Source organism: Sinocyclocheilus anshuiensis, unplaced genomic scaffold (assembly GCF_001515605.1).
Source record: "Sinocyclocheilus anshuiensis isolate Anshui unplaced genomic scaffold, SAMN03320099.WGS_v1.1 scaffold1404, whole genome shotgun sequence".
Taxonomy (NCBI): domain Eukaryota; kingdom Metazoa; phylum Chordata; class Actinopteri; order Cypriniformes; family Cyprinidae; genus Sinocyclocheilus; species Sinocyclocheilus anshuiensis.
The window spans coordinates 498,769-523,538 of record NW_015546095.1 but is presented as its reverse complement, the minus strand read 5'-3'; the positions used below and the strand labels follow the sequence as shown (position 1 = coordinate 523,538).

At 40.2% G+C, this 24,770-nt stretch overlaps 1 protein-coding gene and 1 long non-coding RNA gene across 2 annotated transcripts in view; one reads left to right on the top strand and one right to left on the bottom strand.

Moving 5' to 3' along the window:
- Nucleotides 1-3,735: 3,735 nt before the first annotated feature.
- LOC107700222 (uncharacterized) lies at nucleotides 3,736-14,514 on the top strand. Its single transcript, XR_001635531.1, has 3 exons — nucleotides 3,736-6,661; nucleotides 9,900-9,913; nucleotides 14,504-14,514. It is a non-coding gene; the product is annotated as an uncharacterized LOC107700222 (long non-coding RNA).
- The window catches only part of klf7b (Kruppel like factor 7b), a 50,218-nt gene continuing 32,594 nt past the window's right edge, over nucleotides 7,147-24,770 (bottom strand). Inside the window, exons 2-4 of the mRNA XM_016501801.1 lie at nucleotides 18,572-19,181; nucleotides 13,416-13,539; nucleotides 7,147-8,156 (exon numbers count right to left, since the gene is read on the bottom strand). Coding sequence (XP_016357287.1) covers nucleotides 8,105-8,156; nucleotides 13,416-13,539; nucleotides 18,572-19,181 — 786 coding nt within the window. The 3' untranslated portion in view covers nucleotides 7,147-8,104. The remainder of the gene's footprint in view (nucleotides 8,157-13,415; nucleotides 13,540-18,571; nucleotides 19,182-24,770) is intronic.

Sequence of the window (24,770 nt, the reverse complement as noted above, 5' to 3'; positions counted from 1 at the left end):
ATGAATCATTGAGCGAATCGTTTGGGAGTCTTTGAGCAAGTAATGTAAAAATCAATGCATATTATAAGACAATGAAAGTGTTTTTTGACCTTGCATGCATGTCAACCTGTTGTTAGGGACTCCCAAAACCAAAATATGAACCTTTCATTACCCATAATAGGGGAACTTTAAAGACAGACCTACTGTGAGTTCCAAAGTTATTAATCGATGGTTTATGCTTTTGTTGAAGCTTGTTGAAAAACTTCATTACCCATGAAGCTGGACAGAAAATTCCACCAATCAGAGTAGCAGCAAACTGAGTAAATATTTTGCACAATAAACTTAAAATATATTGTTTCTCTAAATAGTCATCAACTTTAAATTCTTATTTTTATATTTCATTTTAAATTTGATTATATAATTTGCTTTATCTTTTTTCCAATTTTCAAATACGTTTTTGATTCAAATAAAAGTTTGTAATATTGTGATTCACCTTGTCGCTAGTTGGCTTGTTTAATGGCTTATAATGCTTTAACAAAGACTTTTTAAAAATCCATGTGGGGAAAAATAAATAAAAAAACATTTCTGAAACCAACACAGCTGAAAAAGTGGGCAGGCACTAATGCACTCTTGATTTGTGGTTGCTAGGTGGTTTTCTACTAGCCTGAGTGTCCTTAGACATGGCCTGGGTCATATGGCTTGTGGTATTCATTCATTTTTATATAGTACTAACATGAGTCAAAGTTTAATTCTAATAATAATAGTAATTCTTACCTTAGCAAGCACCGCTAATTATGTTTTAATCCTCAGACAGTCCACTTTCAGATTTAAATTATTTTTCTTTTCCCTCTCTGAGTTGTAGACACGTGGTTGACAGAAGGGTGCTGAATACTATTTACAGCAGAACAGTGGCAAAGGACAGACAGATCTAGCACAGTCATATCAGAAACAATCACAACAGATATTGGAGAAGGTACTAGAAAAGTGTTTGGGTGTGTGTGTGTGTGTGTGCTTGACAATCCGGTCTGGAAGTGTTTATTGTGTGTTTGCACGTCTGCTTGTGAGATCATAGTTTTCCTTCCCTCTATTCTTGGAAGGCGGAAGTCATTTCACAGGGATTTCTCTTTCTCTCTTTGTCTGAGCCACCAAGAATGTTGCGTTCCTGTTTCTTGCAGGTGTTTAGTTCATTCAAAATATTAAAATAAAACTGACAATGTTTCAACAATTTACCATCAAATGCACCTATTTTTCAAACACTTGCAGTGTGTCTACCTGTAAACAAGCTTGAGCTGGATGAAGTGGTATCCATCTACACGGAGTCGGTATTGTTCCAAGCACATGTTACCCTTACCAAAAAGATATTATAATCTGATACAGTTTGTGTAAGTGGAATCATGGGAAATGTCTTGTGCTCATGCCTTCTGCTATGTTTGCTTACATCCCAGAATGCAGTCTTGAGGGAAAATCCAAGATTGTTTACTACCGCACAATCAAGGGGTTCATGAGAACATGTTGTGCGCAACAAAACATTGTTTTCCTGTCCCCAGCCACCTCGAGAGTCCTGTAAATTCCTGATTATCTTCTGCTATCACTTCCTTAATTAAGTGACCTTTTGTTAGTTAGCATCAGTTACAGGGGTTTAGCCCTATTAAAGCAATAATCACGTCAGTGGCATAATTTCCATTTAATCAACACACTAATTTTAGTACCATTATCTCGGCACACAAGGGCACGGGGACGTATTACATTAATAAACTTGGCATGGATGAATGTCTCCTCCACCACCCAGACGATTCGACCCCTGTGCCAAGAGCAGAGGGGGTGAGCGGGCTGGATATGCACATTAAGCTACTGACACGGATCCTGAGAGACCGAGCTGAAAATTTGCAGAATTCCTTTTTTTCCTGATTAGCCTAGGTAAGATTATTCAGCAGTCACTGACACGCCTATTCCTGCAAATTAACAATGCAATTAATTGGATTTACTCTACACATTTGACACCAGATGTGCTGTGTATCAGGTTGCCACTGTTGAGATGAAACGTCCTGGTGTTTGAGTGTGTCAGGAGTAAGGCTTGCATCAGGAGGTGGATGACGCATAAATCTCACATTTGCCTTTGGTTTGAGGCGATGACAATGTGAATTTCAATTACCCGCATCAGCCATAACAGAGTGAAGCTGATGGAGGAAATCTCACTGGAAGACATTTACAAGGCTGTGAGAATGTGCACTAGAAGTACCTTTTCTTTCACATAATCACTCCCTAATTAACCATTAGTTATTCGATTAGCCCTTTTAATCCTTGAGTCATGGGTACGAGTTTCTAAATGGTGGCTTAGTCATTGGCAGCCCTGTGACGACTAATTAATGGATGTGATGCACAAAATGGCCAGCAGAGAGAAGTTTATTTTGGGGGGGGGGCGGGGGGATGGTCATTAATTTGTAATAAAAATTAAATTATAAAATGGCTAGTTCTGGCTCGAAAATCTGATTGGATGAGTCGTTGTAAAATGGCCGACATTCATACATCTGCAGGGTTGATGCTAGTATCCCAGGACAGTTAAGTCGAGTAACCTGTACCATAGAGGACCTTTGTGGGCCACCCTTATCGAAGGGTGGGGACAACAGGGCTTCTTTACTTGCAGGAGTGTATTGCAGAATTATAAGCACTTGTTATTTACTTGGACCTACAAGAGTTAAACTTCACATAAACTTCAAATGTACTGAATGCACAGAGTAATTACTAATGCAGCTGAGCAACCAGAAATCGCCTATAATTAGGCTAATGAACTGTAATACTTGGAGTTTATGGGATTTATTCATTTACTCATTTATTTATTATTATTTGCGTTTATGATTTTTATTGCTGTGAACAATGCTGAAATCACTGCTTGTTTCAAGTCAAATATAATATCCATCTTCAAACAAGATAATGATAGTCTTTCACCTTCACAGTGCTTTTGTTGGCGATTGTGTTCGGCTTTCCAATTTCAATGAACCATGGCCACACAAAAAAAAAGTCATTTTGAGCCAGCATACACAGAGCCATTGTCACAATGTGGTGATTTCTGTGACAAAAGCTGTCTAGTAATGAGTCTTGGCTCTTTGAAAGCACTCCACCAAAGGTTATAAAAGGTTATGACAAGACACCTTTCTCTCACCTGTTGTCAAAGTAATATTTCTTCTTTCTGGTCACAGAAAATGTCAGTCCGAGGCATTCAGATTCTACCATTTATTACACTTATTACATTCTTAAATAAAAATGCTCCACTGAACAGTTCTTGCATAGATATCTTACAATACCAATTTAAAAAAGAATTATGAAACAGACCAGTAACAAAAATAAATTTCATCTTCTTCCTTAATAAAGAACATTACCATACTAACATTATATCATACAAATAATAATATTTTAAACACTTTGTACAGCAAAAGAACCAATAAAGACAAAGCACACAAGGAAAGAACAGAATAGAAAAAAAACAGAGAGGAAGAGTGTGAAGATTACAGGAAGTGAGGGGGTGGAGTGTTAGTGATGTGGCGAGGGAAAGAGAGGACAGTGAGTGAATATGAGGGTCCCTGCTCTAGCGAGAAACTACATGCTTCAGCCTACATATGGCAAAATGTCGTCCTACTTCCATACAGATAAATCAAGATGGCACATAACTGTTCTATTTTATTATTTTATTATTTATTTTTTTCAGATTTGTACCTGCTCTACCAACTGGGAAAGAGAGGACAGTGAGTGAATATGAGGGTCCCTGCTCTAGCGAGAAACTACATGCTTCAGCCTACATATGGCAAAATGTCGTCCTACTTCCATACAGATAAATCAAGATGGCACATAACTGTTCTATTTTTGCTTTCTTTATTTTTTTCAGATTTGTACCTGCTCTACCAACTGGCGGCTGTCTGCGAGATCAATGTTTGGATAAGAGAGAGCACCTGTGAAAGCATTGAGGTCTGTTGATGGCCGGTTGCTCCCTGGTTAATGATGTCGAGGGACATTCACAGGTAAGAGATCGCTGACAGCTGGTAATGCATAACTGCAGGATGAAGCTGAAATGATAGCATTTTCAGGAAGTGACTGTGGTTCTGCAGGTGCAGGGTGGGAAAAATGGGGGTGGGAGGTGAGGAACGCAGAAAGCCAAAGGGAAAGACCTGGTGAAAACCTTACGTACTGACAGATCAAGTTTGGACAAACACGGATACAGACACACTTCAAGATGCAGTATATCTCAAGGCAAATGAGTCCTTTACAGTTCTCATCTCCGTTTGCGAGTGACTGGGAACCATATGGATGAGTATTTGAGTGTATATGCAGAATTGATGCACTGTTGACCAAAAAAGACAATTTATGTTGTGCCATGAACCTACAAGCCTTATCTAGTAAGCTGAAAAATGAATTGTTCCCATATTCTTGTGATAAGTGCATCTTGAAATGCCACTAAATGTTATGTAGACAATCGACAACGGTGTCATTTAAACAGACTAAGCTAGAGGTAACAATGAAGAGTGTTAGTTATGCAGTGAAATGTTGTTCCAATACGGACAATAAAAAAGGAAAAAGTTATCACCTCTGACCTTTTGTCATAAAATCCCCTTGTGATGTTTCAAGCATCTTTTTGTATAAAATTTAAGCTGCCAAAAGTCTCTTTGAAGCTAAAAAGCAAACAGCTTGGGAAGGGAGTGCCCAGATGTAGTTCACTTAAAATTGTTCCCTTAGAATGTTTTCAAACATTCTTACTGTCATGTAAAACGCTCCGCCACAGAATTATCTCCGTTTTGAAGTGGTACGGATAACTCGCGGTACAAAAAGTGGTCTTCCGTACAGCTAAATCAGAATTGTGTTAGGAATTACGTGAACGATCGCTTTAAAACCGATCGCCTGGATGTTGATTTCTAAAGACATGCGTGACCTGCACTGACTATAGAAGCGCTAGAACCGATGCGACTAATTCACTGTTTGAACTTCATGTTATACTCATCCTCAATTTTACAAAGCGAGAGCCAAGTCAATGGTCACCTAGACGTTCAAGAACGAATCATAGGAAGCTGGTGTAGGGCAGAAGAGATACTGTGAGAATAAAATTAAACAAACATTTCTTCTTTCTCTCTTTCAACATCCATCAGTTTATTTGCAAATGTGTAAATCTTTGGGCAAAGTATGCATTTGACGCCTGTGCGATTGCGTGGACCGCTGCTGTCATTCTAAGAGTGAGAGATCGGGGGTTTCAAATGGCACTTGATATGTGAGGGGATATGTACGGCATGTTGCCTGCTAATGAATCTGATCGGCCTATTCATAAATTTCATTGGTAACGTCTGGAGCATGTTGGCAAAAGGGAGATTTGTTTATTTTGCATTTAACGTTGCTTTGCACTGTATTTAAAAAAGACAATATTTATATGTATATTTTCAGAGTTGATTTGAAGATTGGCTTCATTGTTCTTCAGTGTCAAAGAAAATGATATGAAGCATTTTTTTTAGGTCCCTGCATTCCTGCTGTTGTATCCCATATGGTGACTGAAGGAGTAAGTGGAATCGTCATTTTGTCAGGGAGAAAAGCAGGAGAGCAGAACAGTGTGAAACAAATGTAGCTTTTCATCACTGCTATCTGAGTAAAACGGAAATATAACCCTTTCAAAGCTTTAAAGTTGATGTGACACATGTAGAATGCTGTACACTGTCAATAACTGCCCCATTTGTGGAATTGTGGGATATTAGAGAATGCTATTATGACACTGTAGCAATACATCCTGCTTGCTTTACAGAAACTCATACATACAGTCATACATACACAGGCCGCTTCTTGCGGAAAAAAAAGTGCCACGAACCACAACCGATTGTACATTAGTGGAGATGAACCAAATCACCTCCTGTTTCTTCAGAATTTTGGCATGACTTTGCATTTCAATTGAGAAACTGACACGGAAATAAAAAGACATCAACTGAAGTCTGATGTGTAGTTGTGGTCAAACAGAGGTAACGGCGTGTGTGAGTGTGTGTATGTGTGATAGAAGAGCTGCCTTCAGCAGGCCTCAAACCAATAGAAAGGCACCAACCCTTCACTCTGCACTGAGAGTTTCGGAATCGAACGTTAAGCTCTGGCGGTCCCCAGAGGGATACTCTGGGATCGTTTAGTAGAGTCTGCGATGACTCCGAACATGTTACCGCTGAATTGTAATGGCTTTCAATCTCCCTTCCACCCTTGCAGCCATTAAATCAATGCAGAAGAGGAGGGTCGGCAGGGAAATGCCCTGATTGTGAAGCCACGGCAGGCTTCACATCCTTGGGAATGATGATATATTTCGTCCCCGCGATTTAGAAGCTGATTGTTAACACAGAGCTAGACCTAGGCCTGGTTTAGCATAATTTACTCGAGTGTATCAACAAGCTCTCGATTTAACATCTGACGTCTGGATGGAAGACAATCCTACAAAACAACAATTGCTAAAACCCTGCTGTGACGATTTCGGTGCAAAACAAATAATGCTGAGAGGCAAGCTGTGCATGTGTGTGTTTGAGTGAGTGTATCTGTCTGAAAGAGGCTGCCATGCAGTGTTTCGTGTTAATGCTGTTCATTAACTTGGTAATTATTGTTCTACTTTTTTTCTTCTTTAGTTTTTCTCAGGAAAAAGCCAAGAGCAAAGAAACCATTCCGTCTGTATTGTGATGTGTGTGTGAAGTTTTTTTTAATGCATTTTTAGTTTTCTGCTTTTTTTCCCCTTTTTCCTGCTTTTTTTGTTTTGTTTTTGAGCTGTTTTTTTTTTGACTGTATTAAAAAAAAGCACAGAGAACATTGAAAAAAAAACAGTGCAGACAATGGATACGAAACAGGCAAAGTTTGTCTTGGCTGATGGCACCAAGTTCTTTTGGATCCTGATCCCAGCAGGTGCTCCAATCTGAGAGTCAAACGTCCTGCCAGCTGTCCCTCCCCCATAACGTCTCCTCCATTGGCGCACCAGACTACTACGTTCTTACACAGGTGCCAGTATCAACACAAAGCAAAGGAACATTTTTCAGTGTCGAGAGCGACACACAAGGTCCGTGACGACGTGCTCTGGTTCGTGTTTCCCGGATCAAATCAGAGCAAAGCAAAATGAAAAACAGAAGACTTCTGTCCTTTCATACCAAGCCAGCAATCCCAATCTAATTTTTTTAGGCAGGGAGGGGGGTTCTGTTCTCGTCTTATGCTTCAAACGTTTCGTTTCAGTGCCAGATAGCAGTCACTGAACCTTGTGCATACTGAGAAGGGCTCACAGTTCCCTCCCGCTTCCCGTATGTGCACATTTATGCTTGTATTCACAAAGCAAGTTTTTACTTTTCAGAAGTTTAAGACATTTCAGCTCAGAAGGAAAACAAACCATCTTTTTTAACACTGTCTTTAAAAAAAACAAAGGCAAGAAAGTGTCGCTGCGCATCATTTAGGTCGCCTGTGAGGCGTGAAGAGCAGAGAAGAGTTCGCTCCTGAGCGAAGAGTACGAGAAGTCAACACACATCCTGAGCGTTGCCGTATTTTTTGTTTTTCATATTTTTTTCCCCACGCAGAGCCTACTTTTGGGGCCGGGCGTTGCGTTTGGCCGCTTGTTCCATTGGTCACTCCTCAGAACGTATTGGCAATGTTGTTTTCCGTGTTTGGTTGTTTGCTGTATACAACATAGCTGCAGGTTGGTTATTATGAGGTGTCCTTGGAAAAAGAAAAAGGAAGTTCCAGAATGTACAATGAACATGATTCTCTAGTAGAACTGTTAAGTTACGTTATGACTGACATGTGCGTTTCGGTTTTACACATGTAGCGTATAGTTTCCATTCCATGCTATTGGTTGATTTACTGCACACAAAGAGAATGATGGAAAAAAAATGGTGGTGTTTGGCAGTGTCTGACCTCCAAGCTAGCACTCGGTAAGGCATGGCTAATCGCTGATGAAAAGGCTTTTAGACATTTAGAATCCAACAACGTTTGCCCACGCTGCCTCGCATGTTCCTCCTGGTGATGTTTGCGGCGAGACCCCTCATGTGCACTCAAGTCCGTTGTAAATGTTCCTGTCTGGGCGGTGCACACCTGTTCTCCTCTTCGTTCTCACTTGTTTTCTCTCACTCTCTCTCTCCCATCTCCCTCGGCATTAGATATGTCGCTTCATGTGCAAAGCCAAATGATCAGACCTGGAAAAACATCTGTATGGAGAGAAGGAGAGAGAGTTAGATTGGATTCATTTAAGGAAACAGTTATCATCGCACTAAAGAGGGACACAGTCTGAGCTTCTTGGAAGACGTGTGGCTGCTTTGCAGATGGAACAGAGAAAACAACATTTGGCGTTTGGGGAAAAAAAAGAATTTTTAAGCATAGCCAGCTTTTTGCTCTAAAACTGGTGACAGATCGTTTCGAACGCATATCTTGCCAATGCAGTAAGCAGGGAAGTCTGTGCTGAGCCTTGTGAAAGAAAAAATATTTTGGGAGTGCGACCACAAATCACGTCGAGCCTGTTGGAATTAGGAAATTGTTTCGAGGCTGGAGGTGAAATGGTATTGTTTAAATTGTGCGGCTACATTAGTTATGTAGCACTTGAGTCATAGCGGTTGGTTTCTCGTCATGAGCCATGGGCTTTTTTGTGTCATCATCAATTCAGCTCACATGTAGCCGCTGCTAGTAGTAGCAATACATAAACGGTGTTGCAATGCCATGTCTGTTACATTTATACGACTATGAAGATTACAATATTACAGCTAAAATTTTGAAAGTGAATCTTAACTAGAATGAATAAAAGAGTGTAGAGAATTGGAAAGGAGTGGAGAATTATAATTTGAATTTGCCTCTGGCTGTATCCATTATTAATTAGTCAAGAGCCACTGTGTTAAGTCATCTCTTGCTTTTTGGATGGGAAGCAGCCAAGATGGAAATTGGGGTGGAAGGAGGATGTTCTTCTAAAGGTAGACACAGTTGGTTTTCAAATGAGTCATCTTGATGATTTTCTGTATTATATATCAGTCAGATGGTTTCTGTTTTTTTTTCCCAGTTGCTTTGCAGAATTCTGTTCTGAAAGTTGAACAAATTTGCAATTTTCTCAGTATTTTCCCTCTTTCTCTGTATGGCCTTTCAAGGAAAATCCTTCGATTTTATTTGCAATGATCAGTCATACTTATATTCCCAATGAGGGCTTAAGGTCTATGGAGTGCAAAAGCCAAGTTTTAGAAGTAACAATCCCATTCATTTTCTCCATAGAGGAATTGGTTTTTAACAATTCCATAGAAAACTTTGGAGACAGATCTACCACAAAATACAGACTCTATTTAATTGACATTGTCCTAGTGAAGAAGCGCAGTTCACTACCCATGAATCTTGAAAAGACTCCAGTGAAGCACTGTGATCGGCAATGATGTCAGTCTCCCTGCTAATTTAATTTATGAATATTTTGTGATTTTTATTTTTTACAATTGTTTATTTTTACAAATCACAAATTTCTACAAATCAGTATTTTTATATTGTACCATTATTTTTGGCATTCACAGTTCTTCCCTCATAAAAACCATTATATCTATTTTTGAGGATTAAAAAAAAAAATCCTAATGTTAAAAATGAATGGAGAAAAATATATCCAGAACCAAAGCCACTTAAAAAGTGAGTGGTGTTGACGTAATTTTCACAACAATTAAGCCCATATCCCCAACCATTACCTGCACCGCAGTAGCAGCTATGACAATTTTTCTTTATTTCTTATATTGTTTAATTTTAGCACAGCTGGACTGCAGTATTGACCAATCAGCATCTAGCAGTGGATTTGTTTTATGTGAATGGCAGTTGTACATTTTCCTTTCGTTCAGGTATGTGAATCTTTGGCAGAGCTTAATGACATTGTATATTAAAATAAGTTACATTTTCGTTTGTGATTTGCATCGATCTTGGTGTGACTAGGCTTTTAGGGGTGTGTGTGTGTGTGTTTGTGTGTGTATGGAGGCAGGGCAGAGCAACTGGACAGATGGTCCTGTGACTCGCTGTAAGTGGCAGCTACACCAGCTGGCACACCCTTAGATCTCATAACCACTCCCCCCACCTCTCACTCAACCCCTCTCAACACCCGATAGGGGGCTGTGCTTGATTAGGCAGGATTAATGATGCCCAATACACTGGTGTGTGTGACTGTGAGACAGTATAACTGTGTATGTGTTGGCTGACTGTATTTACTGTTAGACTGCCCATGATTGTTGCTCCTCATAACTCATTGTGATGGTAACACAAACACACGTGCAGTCAGTAATTACACGTAGAAGAGAGAAACACAATTCATGCTATTCCAAACCTGGATGTCTTTCGTTTTATCGTTAAGAATGTTTAAACCTCTTTTAATACACATATTTTCTTTATGAATGTTACCTATTTAGAAAGTTACCTTTTTTGAGTATCACTAGACTTCTACCACATTTCACTGAATAATTACATTGAGAACTTTTTTTTCTCACTCAAACTTGCATGGCTTCAGAAGGCTTAGCATACTGATTTAGTTGAGATATATGGAGTCATTTTTGGAGCCAGTGTTATTTTAGTATTATTTATATACTATTATAATATTTATTAACATTTTCAATTAGGCTCTTATTTTTATATTTTCATATTTAGCTTTCATTCATCTTTCTTTTTAATTTGAGTTATTTTAGTACATCAACTTAGTTGTACAGGTTTGGAACAATATAATGGTGAGTAAATGATGACAGAACATGTAATTTTGGGTGAAATGTCTATGCTTTAAAGAGCATAGGTAAACTAAAAGCTTGTGGGTTCAGCCCTGCAAAGGTTAATCCTTGAACACTATCACTGGTATGGCCTTGAGCAAGACTTTTGGTTGCCCCAGAGGGACCATCTATATAACTTAAGACGGTTGCAAATGTCTGGCACTATACCATAAATTGTAGAAGAAATGCTGCATTGTGTGCTATTCTATTCTATTCTATAATAGTGTTGCCACATGTCTGCAACTGCTTTTGTTTAATAAGACATGGACACTTTAATCCAATTGAATAAAATCTATATCTAGCTATTCAGCTCAATTGTAACGATACCATCATCTATTTCACATGTTTTGGCAGTTCAGGTGGCAAACTGATCAGAAAGTTCAGCTCTGTTACAGAACTCACCCTGAACTGACTAGAGGCAGTGCCAAAGAAGAGGACAGTTGCAAAATTGAAGATCATAATGGGCAATTTTGCACATTTTCAACAGAGTGCACTCTGAATCACCATTAGCCCCTGGCTTATTTCATCCAGATTCAACTGGGCATCCTTCCTGCCATCAGACTGCACAGTACTGCCTCCTCCTGTCATTCCTACACATTACTCTTGATTGTTGTCCCAGTGAAGAGCAATAATGCTGCACAAAGTCACTTTCACATTCCAGCAGCATTGCTGTTCACACTTGTAATACTGTTTCCACTCTATATACACCCATAATGCAATGCACAAATAAAAATGGATGTGCCCCCCAAAGAGATTCTTCAAGGTTTAGTATTAAAAGCAAGTAACAGGAGGGGGTCTATGTGTGGGATTCTGCAGTGGAGCTAAATTGCTTAGGCTAGACTCCAAATTCAGAAGATGCCCTTGTTTATACCTGACATGAGGGAGAAAGAATTGCCAATGTAGATTTGCTTATCCAAGCCGACTCCTTTTGTCAAGCAATAGCTGCCAAACACTGAGTAATGAGTGTAGGGACACAGATTTCCCCATGCCTTCCCCCAGAGAGTTCAGGTGCTCTGCTGCGCCCGAGGGAAAACGGTGCTGTTCAGGTGTTAGCAGCAGTCTGCAGAACAGAGGCCTTCCCAGCCGCAACTTGTCCGCTGGGATCGGTGGAGCTTCATTGTGATGGAGCAGCAGAGAAATGTTCAATGGACAACTTTCAAAAGGCTGCAGCGAGGTTGGTTTGATGCCGACGGCGAGACAGGGAGCCGTGTCTAATTGTGCTTCCACCTGGAGCTGGCTCAGTGGGCACGCGGCCTCCACTGTGTAATTGCTGCCCGCATGCCAGGCCCGAGTGACAGCTTCCTAATACTGTCACCTGACAGGCTATCACTCTTTCTCCCCATGCTAATGCAAATCTCTCTTTTTCGCTGCTGTTCCTGTGTCTCTTCACCTCTTTATCACCAACACACACACAAGCACGTTCACCACGCTGCCTCTGCATTGTGTGTGTGCCCTAAATTATAGCCCTTAAGATTTAAAAGGGGATCCCACAGTCATGGAAAACCTAGAAATATGAAATATAAGGGAAATTTTAATTGATTTCCTGACTTTTTAGGTGTGTGCGTTTTAGTAATATTTTTCTTGACATTTCCATGCTTTCTTCTATGTCTTATGTTTAATGTAACTGCATTTACTGTATGTTCAGCTATGAATTTTTTTTTAGCAAGACATTTGCTCTTTGGGAGTGCAAATATTATGATTTCAGAATAGTTTTTTGTAATTAAATCTTTACCTAGTAATCGTGAACAATTCATGGAAAATTCATCACAAAATCGTGAACATTCAGTGGTCAAAAGGTGTGGAAACATTGTTTAAATAATTCATGAGAAGTGTGCATCCCAATTTGCATACTTCTATGCACTCAAAGTAAGTACTTTGTTGGTGAAAGTTAAAAGTACATACTTAAAGTATTTCGAAAGACTTACGGTTTCATTTGTTGTATTTCTTTAGACAAAATACATTTCATTTATCATTTATCCACAATAACATCAAAATAATTGTTGGCTTGTTGTATTGAACAGAATTTTTATATCAATGCATTTCTAATAGTATGAAAATTGTGGTTAGTTATTCTACATAACATCCTACAAAAAACGCTTACTGTGTGCTGATGTTTCAGTATTCAGTCAAAAAAACAAACATCAAATATGCTGTGTCTTTCCTCTAGAGCCCTACGTGCATCCATTTCATCCTGTGCCTCTCCCCAGCTCTTTTATATTACTGTTGTATAACTCTCTTACCTTGGAATGCACACCCATGCCTTTAACTTCTCTTTCTCCCTGCACTCAAGCCAGTGTGGGCATACGCTGTACTGATGGGAGGACGGAGGAAAGTGGAACAGAATGTGAGAATGAGATATTCGCAGTAATTTGGTAATGGGTATCACAGGACCATACTGTGAATGAGATATTCAGCAGGGAACTGGGCCTGCACTAACTTCCAATGAGCCCAATGCAGTACTGCTATGTGCGTGCCATAAGAGAGAATTCAAGGAAACAAGAGCAAAGGGAGGGGCCAGTGGGTTCTTTTTAAGGGAGATATTTTAGTCTTGTGGTCTCATAACTTGAGGAATTTGTTTATGGGAGCTTGAGGACTGTGGACTAGTGTGCTTGAATGTGTGTGTGGGGGTGTTAAAGAACTAAAAGGGGTTAAATATGTGCATACATTTATTGTGAGCTAGCTTTGCAGCTTTTGCACTGTGTCTCTTACCTGTCGCAGTGGTTGCACTTGAAAGGTTTGGCACCAGTGTGTTTGCGGTAGTGCCTCGTCAGTTCATCGCTTCGCGCGAAACGCCAATCACAACCTTCCCAGGAGCATTTGTAAGGCTTCTCACCTGCATGCACAAACACACATCATTTAATCCCTGCTTCACCATTCACACACACCTGTACACAGATGGTGCACCTCTGGAGCGAGACAGCCGCTGTGCCACTGTGAGCACCGTCAGCAGTTCCATTATCTACATCATTCATTACTGTTTCTCTCAATCACACATCCAAGCCAGCAAATCAGATCGCTCACTTTATCTCCCAGTCGACCAATCGCATCTCTGTAGCCCAAACCTCCTGCTTTCTCAGTCATCGAAATGTGAAAAATGCTGCCTTCTCAGGCAATATATGGAGGTGATAGTTTTCAGACACATTTTCCATCTTTTCTTAAATTGAAGAGGGGCTGCCTAAATGTGCTCAGTCACCATAACAGAACGAATTCATAACCCAAAGTCAAGTATCCAAAATGAAGCCATTTGTGCTAAATGTGTTCCACCCTCCCAGTGAGCACTGAAATTCAAATGAAGTTAAACAGATGGGAAAGGAGGTACCAATTGTTCCACATGCCGTACTTTTATGCCTCAGATTTAAAATATGGCCTTGAGTGATGGAGGAAGGGGGGTTTCAGCACCCGAAGAGAGGGTCCCGGCACAGTTGCAGTGTTCCTGGGGAACAGAACGGGCTTCAGCCCGGGGCCTGGGTGGGAATGGGGCGGGTGTCGATGGCACTGATTCAGATCTGGAGGTGGTAATGATAACTGGGGTCTTAATGATGCTTAATGGGAAACGATGCCATATTCACAGCACAAGAGCTGCCAGCTTCTCCAGCAAACAATGTGTGCACCAATCTCCCTAACTAGAGTAAAGCTCCATTAATGTTGAAGTTGCCCAATTGGAAATAGATTTTCACTAAATTGATGCTGACCATGCTTCTAAACTAGGATCACCACCAAGTTGGTAATTTATTTCTTAAATAAAAATACATGATATTAGGCATGTAGTCTACTTTTAATCGTTTTGTTAGGTTTAGGTTAAGTTTTTCAAGACATGATGTTGGCTTGACAAAAGTTTCAAATATTTCTTAGATTTATTACAGTCAGTCAGACAAAGTAGGTAGGTTGCTAGGGCATTATGAGTGGTTGTTCGGGCATTACTAGGAGGTTGCTTATATTTTCTAAGTGGTTTCTATGGCATTTCTATGGTGTTTGTAGTTGATTGCTATGGTGGCCTTGGATTGGCAGTCCAGACAGATAGATAAATGGCTAGACGGATAGATGGACAGACAGATAGATTTTTGGTTCTTGATTATTGATAATTAATCAGTAAGTCTTAAAAAATCTTACTCAACCAATCTACTAGAAAGACCATACTAACCAGTCTAAACTAGTCTTGACCAGCATAGAAATTCATCCTGTTCTATGCTAGTCTTTCGGCAAGGATGTGCCTGGACCTCCATGACTGACTCTGGATACTGGTGAAGAAAATCATAGAGAGGAATGGAAATGATTACAGATGATTACTGTAAATGATTACTGTTATTTTCCTTTTTCCTTTTCCTTTTTTTGTAAGGAAAATATGATCCAATAAGATGTGGAGAAAGTGGAAGTTATTCGCTTTCGCAATATTTCATATCCCAAAAATGTATGCAGTTGATACGAGCACACATATTGCTGTAATGAAATCAAAGTCTGTTCATCTATTTATCCCGTCTCGGTTTTTAGCTTTATGATGCAAGATGAGGTAAAGGATGACATAACGGTGGGTTTTCAGCTACATTGCTCGGTCGGTCCTGGAATTCTCTTATAATGCAAGACAAAGTAAAGAATGACATGGCAGCGGTGACGAGGAAAACGACTCCAAGTAAGACGTCTGACCAATTCCACTTTCCATCTCCCATAGACATATTTCTTGACTTTCGATGATGAAGAGAAGATAATTTTTAAATATAATACCGTGTACTTGGCCTTTTTTTGACTAGTTCACCTCTGGGAATACTGGAAACAAGCAGCGGGCCGCCTTTGACATCTCATCTTTCTCTGCCAGGCAAGACGCGAACAGACAAATAGCAGGTCAAAGTGCCTTGAGGTTTATTTATTATGTTTGCCTGTCCTTGAGCTTCTTCAATTTATAAAATCAGTCTGAGAAAATATCGCCACGTCTGCTCTGGTGTCTGTGACTGCTACAAGTGTGCAGGAAGAGCATCTCTGTGTCATTTGGAGAGTGGCGGGGCCGCAGGTGTGAGACGGCAAACGTTTCGCACTACATTCACAATAATTGGCCAAAGACCCCCTCATGCTCGCTCCCTCCTTATGCCGTAGCCCCCTTCCTCCCCCTATTGCTGTCTGACAGCAGTGAGGCAGGCTTGGACCTGCAACCACGGCAACCATAACACAGGCCAATTATAACTTGGAGAGTCATGAATGCATGATGGAGTCGCCTAGCAACCAGCCGAGAGAGGTAGAGAGAGTGTAAAAAGGAGAGAAGAGAGAGAGCAAGAGCCATCCAGTCGGTATGCAACCTATGGACACTCCGCAATACCAACCAATTATTGCTTGCTTTTGATATGCATGATGTAGTTGCCTGGCAACCCCAACTGTACCCAAAGAGGGTAGGGGAGAGGTGGGATTGATCTGGCATACTGGAACTTCAATTGGTAGCTAGAGCTGCAAATAATCAACCTATTACAGTCTTTTGATATAGTCTCCTAGCAACGAGCCCCCTCCAAAACAGCAAGCTCCTTCCCTCGCACCAGTGTCGCACTAGGTGTGTATGGTGTGGTTAATTACATTTCCTGTGTGTGTGATGGTAAGCTATTATTGTCTCCGAAGTTTAGATTTCAGAGGTAGGGCCTAGTGCCCAATTATCATCCATTTATTTTGTCTTCTCCAGTGGCTCATGTTGCATTTCAAAATGAGCTCTCTAATTCTAACCCACTTTTACCCTCCAAATCCCATTCAGGGATGTGCTATTAACTTCAGCAAACATTGCTGAAAAGGCAAAGCAGGACCATGTCATTAGGCTCCACAGCTGCTCTACACATATATGAGCATAAATGATTGAATTTGAATGTGAAAAATTACTTGAGTGACTTCTGACACCTGATCAAATATATCTGTATATTAAAACAATCAGAATAAAAATTCCCTGATGCATTTAACCAAAGTCCCTTTAAGACAAGTCATGACTCGGCAGCCATCTTTGAAATGCCTCTCGGGCATGCAAGTGCAACTCCTATCTCTTTGAATGGGGAAACATCAAATTCTACAAAACTGTTCACTAAGCTTGCAATTAAATTTCATATTTGAAATCACCAAAGAAATCTGATATCAACTGTCATAAATGTTGTTTATATTGCTCAAATAGTGTTATAAAAAGCGTATTATTCAGGCTAGATCAGCCAGTGCATTCGCAGTCCTGAGCGCATGTCTCAAAACGCTGACTGCTTCTATAGCAACCGGGACTTCTAACGGCAGCTGCAGTGACGCGCTGACTTTACCGATTAGCGATTGGCTCCTTCATACAGAAGGTGGGGCTTCCTGCGATTGAGCGGCCATATTGAGCATTGCATTTTTCCCCATTCAAAACTATACGAGTGACACATCTTGGGTATTCTATAGTCTTTGATTTAACATTACGTGCTTTAGTATGCTTTGATTTCTATCCAAGTCAACAGAGAAAGCTTGGTTGTTGTTGTTGTTGTTGTTTTTTTAGCATTCTTTGGCATGAGTGCTGTGGATTTTTTTTTTTTAAAGACAGCATCAAGTTAAGATTTGTTATAAAATATTTCATGTCAAGATTTCAGCATTCTGCTTCATCCATTTCTCAGATCTAGATGTTTTTGAACACAATACATTTTAATGTGAAATTTTAAGTGTGTTTAATCAATTGGACATGCATATGTTCTTAACCATTTGGGAGCATCCAGTCAAATCCAGTCATGAGCTTTGTTGGATTTGTTATTTCACCAGCTGATAAATGGATGCTTAACAACATCTGTCTTTCAGCCCAAAAGGTAAGCTGACATTACATAATGTGATTGATATTCATGAGCAAAGCTTTCACCTTAGTAGGATTTGTTAATTGCAGTGTATAGATATCGCCAATAAAATAAAATGTGGTTAATGTGTGCTGATAGCAGATATACATTTTGATATTTGACCATTCATGAACTACTGATTTGTTAAGTGTCCTATAGATGTTCAGATGTTAAAGATATCAGTCAGTTTGTTTATTACTACCTCTCAAGTTAGCTTAAAATATCCCGTTTGGAAAAAAAATGGTATTATTTATGTCTTATTTCTTAATTTAGAAACATTCTAATTCACTTTTCAGGGTCACGAGTGCTTCTAAAAATATTTAGACCCTGTTTTAGTAATCTATGGAAATACCCCCCCCCCAAAAAAACAGGATTAAACCAATGAAAAGAATAAATCTGTCTCGTAATAAACACATAATGTGATGAGTCAGCAAGCCAAAATGTCTCTTCAGGGGTTTATTTTCCCCTTTTTCCTTCTACTGCTTATTTCCCCCCATCTTCAAAAGCGAAAGCGCCGTCTATACGCTAGAATCAGCCCAAAAGCGATTAGCATCACCAGCGCTCACAGGAACCTGCCGAGTCAACAGCTGGCCACAGGGGTCAGATACGCTGCATTGAGGCCACTGTCACAGTAGGTTTCGGGGCCACGGCAGAGTGCAACATGCTCTCAGGTTCAGCGAGAGGGCAGAATCGACGGCACCTGAGTGTGCAAGCCCGAATTAGCTGGGAAACGAGATCATCTTGCAATTACTGACTGCACTGGCAGGTTTTGAATGGTGTGGCTGGGTTCATTTTAGTCTGAGATTTAAGGTGCAGGAGAGAGAAAATCAGCTACCTTGCTGTAGGGTTGTGCTGCAAAAATCGAGTTAGCTTCACAAGATCTCTTGTGACCCTTCTGTAGTATCAGAGGCTTGGCAAAGAAGATTTTCCAAACTCTGAAATGTCATCTCATTACATGCAGAGTTAGACTTGGTATACCAGAAACCTTCCTCCAGGAAAGTAAAAAATGCTACATGTGATGCTAAATGCTAAAAAACATATGTAACTGGTGCAGTTAATCACCTGTATGTGTCCTCTGGTGTGCCTTTAGGTGGGAGCTTTTTGTGTAAACCTTCCTACATCCATTAAACTGGCAACGATGGACCCTCTTTTTGTTCTCCGGAATGTCCCCTCCGCCTACCGTTCCCAGTCCTCCCTCTCCGTCGCTCTGTGTGCCGCGGTTTGGTGGCGAAGGTAGCGAATGTGTCGCCACCAGCTTTGCCGCCCCAAGACCGACTTTCTTGGCCACCAATTTTAGCGTGAGCGTGCCATCGGCTGTGGCGGTAAGAGTCTGCGTAGGCTTGACAAGATGGCGTCCCAATTCCGGAGAGGAAGGCGGCGTGAGGGACGTGACTGCGTTTAGCTGGGCGGGATTAACCCCTCCGCTGGTTTCTTTCAGCCCTGCCTCGGTATTCTTGGTGTTGGCTGGGGCATGAAGGTTTTTGGGTAGGGATACAAGCAGAGGTGGTGGGCTGGGCTCATCGGATAAACTGGGCAGCAGGGGGTCCATCAGGTCCTCGTCGCTGTCTCCCTTCATGAAAGCTGGCGTAAGGAGGCAGTCGAGCTCCTCGTCGAAGAGCTCCGAAAGCCTTTTGGGCTCCGTCTGTAGGTACCTCTCCAGTTCCAGACATGTCTGCAGGAGAAACAGAAATGCATAAACATGAGACAGTAAGCCTCAGAATACTCTAAGTCCAGTGAAGTTTATAGAGGGAATGCTAACCGTCTGAAAAAAACACTGCTGGTTACAGCTGAACATGCTAAAATTAAACACGTGGCAGGTCAACACATTTCCAGTTGGGATTTGTCCAGTTGGTCACACCATGGAAAGGTGTAAACAACTAAATCTGCTACATAGAGACTTTTGGAAAGAAAAATTTTGGAGTGCAGCTGGGAGGCAAGATTTTCTGGAAGAGAAACTGAACATCTGTGGAATTATTTCACTTTGCTGTGGTTGAGGGAACAGTATTTATCCATGTAGCATAGCGCATGTTGTACGGTGCTTATTGAGCGAGAAATTATTGTCTTATTACTTAAGATACCTTTCCCCTCACTCGGGTTTTTCCTCTGATGAATACTTTGGCAGACAGAGGGAGGACGGAAGAGAAAGACAGCGCTATCATGGCTCACTGACTGCTCACTCAGCAGTTTCTTTTTCAGTGGTTTAACATTATTGTTCCCCAGTCACAGTGGCCAGTTTGGATATTAGAGAGTTCTGTTCACTGTGTTGCAGTAAAAGCACTTTGACAGTCAAACAGCAGTAGAGTAAACCTTCCAACTCTTTACTTCATGTCAGCTGTAAATTAGTCGCTGTACATGCCCTATCTTAACTTATTCTGTCATCTCCTTTACCTCAGACCTACATAAATAGTCCAAAAAGAAGATTTTGCCTAGCATCTGTTGTCTGCTGACAAGCTGCACTTTTTACTGAATTTTACTGAACTGAAATATGCATACGCATGGGGTTTTGGGGTCTGGGGGCCTCTAGGGGGTCTGAAAAAAAATGCATTCAAGAATGCACTTTTCATGTGCACTGTTTAACAGTGAAATGTTGAAACAGTGAAATGTTTAACAATTTTAGCAAAATTGCTTATTTTACAAGAGATTAATTGTAGATACAGATTTTTAACAGTAAGAACAACAAATCTACAAATCTATCTTTGTAAAGTAAGCTTTAATTCAATGACAATATAAAAGCCAATTATTTTATTTTGATAGCTTTACAATATTACACTTAATATTTTTAATAAAGTGTAAATAAATTTTTTTATACATGAATATATATAGGTTCATTTTATATTTTAGGGAATCCCTCTCAATAGGATCATATTTGGGGTCCTTGGTATCAAAACATTTGAAATTACAGATTGCTGTTTAAAACCTAATACAGAAGTGTTAGAAACAGTATCAGATGAATTTTAATGCAATGCCATCACAGCTACTGCTGCAGTGAAATATTGACCATTCAATTAACCTGAAGCCAAATGGTTCCTGTGCACTTTCTCTGACCTCATTGGTGACACCAAAAAAACAAAAACAAAAAAAAACAGCACTAATACTATAGCTACAATTTGACTCATGTTATGCAATACAGACAGAGCCTTCAACAAAGACTAAAATAACTGAAACGCAGTCCACTGCAGCAGCTACAATTTACCACTGCAAACTCTCCCTGTGAGCTCTGCGTTCATTTATGATTCTGAGAACTACCTGGAAAGTGCATGAATTATCCATACTCTGAAGCTTTTTTAGCCATGTTTTAGCGAGCAGGAATTTTAGCAACTGCGAGAGATCATGCACCTCTGGAATTATTCCATTCTTGTGCATTTTGTAGGCCTTATTACTTTAATAGAGGCTCTGAGGACATACCCAACCTGCATTGATAAGCACAGAGCAGCATACGGATAATTTCTCTGTCATGCAGCTTAAAGCAACATGCCACTGAAAATTGAAAGAACTTGGCATAAGCACACTATATTTTCACACGCATCTGTGCAATCACATAATAAAAAAAAAGGAAAAGAAAATGTAGATGAGGTGAATCAACTCTTCTGTACTAGCTGCTAGTGTAGAAAGCCCCTTCATACCCTGCTTATATTGTATGCACTGAGCTCCATACATTATAAATGCAGTGCCAGGGGGTTCACAGGCAGCGCTAAGAGGCAATGTCAGACAAAGAGCGGGCAGAGAGAGGCGAGGGGGAGAATCGCAAAACTGTTATTAGCAATTGTGGATGCAGTCCAAGTTAGACACAAAGGGGGAATTATCGCCAATCTCAGAGTCAGTTCCTCTCGCTGTCTCCGCTCCCTGCTTGGATAATAAAGTCGGCACATTATCTAAACTAATGTGTATATATCTTCACCCGCATCTAACAAAACAGCTTTTTTTTCCACACCCTCTCTATTTTTGTGGTTGAAATTATGATGACTTTTCTCTCATACAAATAGGTTTTAATTAAGCATTTTGGCTTTCATGAGATGTCGTTTGAAGTTCTACCTCTTGATGCAAAACCGATCTCTTCTGCATTTCTCTCTCTCTCTCTCTCTCTCTCTCTCTCTCTCACTACACAGCATGCAATGTACACTTCCACAACTCTTATCCTGCGTATGCAAATCTTTTTGACGTCATTCTACCTTCATAGATGTCAGCAACTTGTTAGGAGTCTGCCGAGACACGATTGCATCTGAAATCGTAGCCCTAGCCTTCCCACAACCCGTCACTCTCACTAAACTGCAACATTTGGACAACAGACAATCCATGTGGCTAGTAATAGCACCCTGCGCCTGCGGAAATGCATTTGTATGTTACTTACCAATAAGTACAAGGAGAGAAAACAATGTGATATGGGTCAATGACGTAACCCTGTTTTTTGTGTCCTATTTATTAATTTAAAAATTCTATTCATTCATGTAATGATTTATGAATAGACCTCTTTTTTATTTTACTTGGTTACATAACATGACTTTCGTAGAAAAATTTAACTGAAACTTTTCTTGAAAATACAATATTTATTAATTTAAAAATTCTATTCATTCATGTAATGATTAATGAATAGACATCTTTTATTATGAGTGTTTTTTTTTATTTTACTTGGTTACATAACATGACTTTCTTAGAAAAATTGAACTGAAACTTTTCTTGAAAATACAATGTTTTTTTAACCATATTAAACCAACATGAATGCAAACAGTATATTTCTAGGAAACTGGCACTTTTTTTTTTTGGTACTTTTTTTTTCCCCCAGTGTTTTATTGTGGACACTTATACATCATTGACTCATAACCCTACACAAATAAAGGAAATCCACTGGCCTCCATCCACTTCTACTCTTTTACTACTACCTACAGCAGACTCGCCCCTTGGCCCCCTCCTATGAAATTTTAATCAGCGGTCTGTGATGGAGTGACTTTTTGCAGACTCTCCCGCTGTGTAATAGCCCTCCTTTTTCCCTGTTTCTGCACCTGTGTCATCTCTCCCTACCCCCTCTTACACTTCAACCTCCCCCTTTTTTGCCAAAACGGTGGGTTCCTCTGAACACACACATGCACACACAGATGTTCTCAAGCACAGTGAGGCAATTAGCGCCTGGCCGCCACTTCTTGGTCCCCACTGCTCCACTTCGGCCTAGTCAGTCTGATAAACCCAGATTATAAAATGAATGAATGGCACGGACACATGTGGGAGATAAATGCTAACAGCTGTTAGCAGGGACAAGACAGATATGCTCTTTTAATTTGGATGGATAATTTAATCCCATTTCCCTTGGCCCTTGGCCACTGTTGCAGTGGATGGAAGCTCGTCGCAAGTCGTTTGTCAAGTCAGGGTCCCTGTCTTCCAATGTGCAGCATTTGTTTGCTGAGGAAAAAGATGTAAGATGGAGGATACAAGAAAAATATTTTGCTTATAGCAGGCTGAGAATATCTTGCCGTTCAGCGTGCAGTTTGAGGGTGTATTTACACCCTTTACGATCAGATGCTTTCAGCTTATCTGTGTGTTTGAGCAGCAGAGAACGATCTTGAAAAATTTGTAATTTTAGTAAAAAGTATGATGCTTGAACACCATGGCTAAACCATTTGTCATTCTTCAGTGACGTGCTAATGACCACCTGCCACTGATTTCTCCGCTGCTGCTTTTGCTACATAGCTGAAGAGTAGGCTGAGATGGGTTATATGGATTGGAGCTGACTATCTGTCATCAGGAGAATGCTGGCAACATGTTAAGAATTATCCATTTTAAAGATCTCTAATATCCTGACAAAACAGACACCAAAGCCTCAAGAGAAAATAATGCAGCTCTTGCCATGGCGAAATTAAACCTCCAGAGCTACACTAAAATGCTGAAAAAAAAAGCCCAATTACTTTGAGGATGGTGTCCTATTAGCGAGTTGGTAAAACTGGACACTCGGTGACGAATGGGCCACTGCAAATAAGCCAGAGGCTCTGGCAGCCTGACTGCCTGAATGTTTTTAGGGCTAGATTTACTGAGCAGCTCTTTAGCGGGAGAATCTCTGCCCCAGATTTCTCTGGAGAAAATGACTTGGTTTTGTGTCCTGCATTTACATATAGGTTTCATTATTGTTGTGGTTGCCTGGGAACCAGATGATATTTAAATCCCTCGTGTACATCTGCAAATGTAACTTGCATGGCTTGTCAGGGAGGCATTCTGCACAAACAAAAAGCCAGATTTGGTAGGTTTACGCTGCAAATGCATCTTCACAGGCTTGTCATCAAGTTGTTCAAATCCTCCTCTGCAATGCACGGGGTCGTACTTTTAGAAACAACACAACTTGATTACTTGAAGTGCTTTTTTATATAACAGCAGTGTAGTTCTTCATTATGGTATCTCAAATTGTACATCCTAATTGGAAATTATATCTTAGTCAACATTTCAATGCTGTAGTTATGCTGAGTAAAACCTGGCTTCAAAAGCTGGGTCTCGATCCACAAATGCTTATAACAATGCTGGATGGAACTTCCAAGATAAATATATAAATACTCATATACAATCATTTGAGGTTAATATCTTGTGTGTTTTGTGAGACATGCGCATAAACTATGCTGTGTACATATTTACTGAACAAATGCTTAAATGTGCATTAAAACAAAGTCAGATTATTGACTACTACCCCCCAGAACTGTCTGGGATTCTGTTGCTTCCAGACCTAGCAAACATCGTTAGAAAATAGGGATGGATGATATATCAGAATATCATGTCGTATATCAATTGATTTTTTTATTTTTATTTTATTTATTTTTTTATTAGTTTGCCAGTACTGGACATTTAATAGTGCATGCTCACTTGCCCTATTTTTTAATTTTGACTGACCTTTAAAGACATCTAACACTCATTTAAAGTGTGTATATTAGTGATGTAACGATTAACCGCGAGCCGGTTGAAAATCGATTTAAATATGTGACGATTCAAATCGGTTGAGATGCTAAACAAATCGCGATTCAATTAGGGGTAGGAGTTTATATGAATGTATGTCTGAGGGGAACTTACTGTCTTCCAATGGTATTTTTTCTTTTTCTCTTGCCTCTGTATAATGCATATTAAAGTTCATAAGTGCAGTACTGCTTTGTTTACAGCGGAAACCAGGAAACGCTTTAAGCGCCACCTGCTGGCAGAGAGTGAATCTGCATCTCATTCAGCTCATCTGCTGTTGGTTTCTGTTTCATGCAGATGTTTTTTATGCATAGTTTCACAAAACTGAAGTCAAACCATT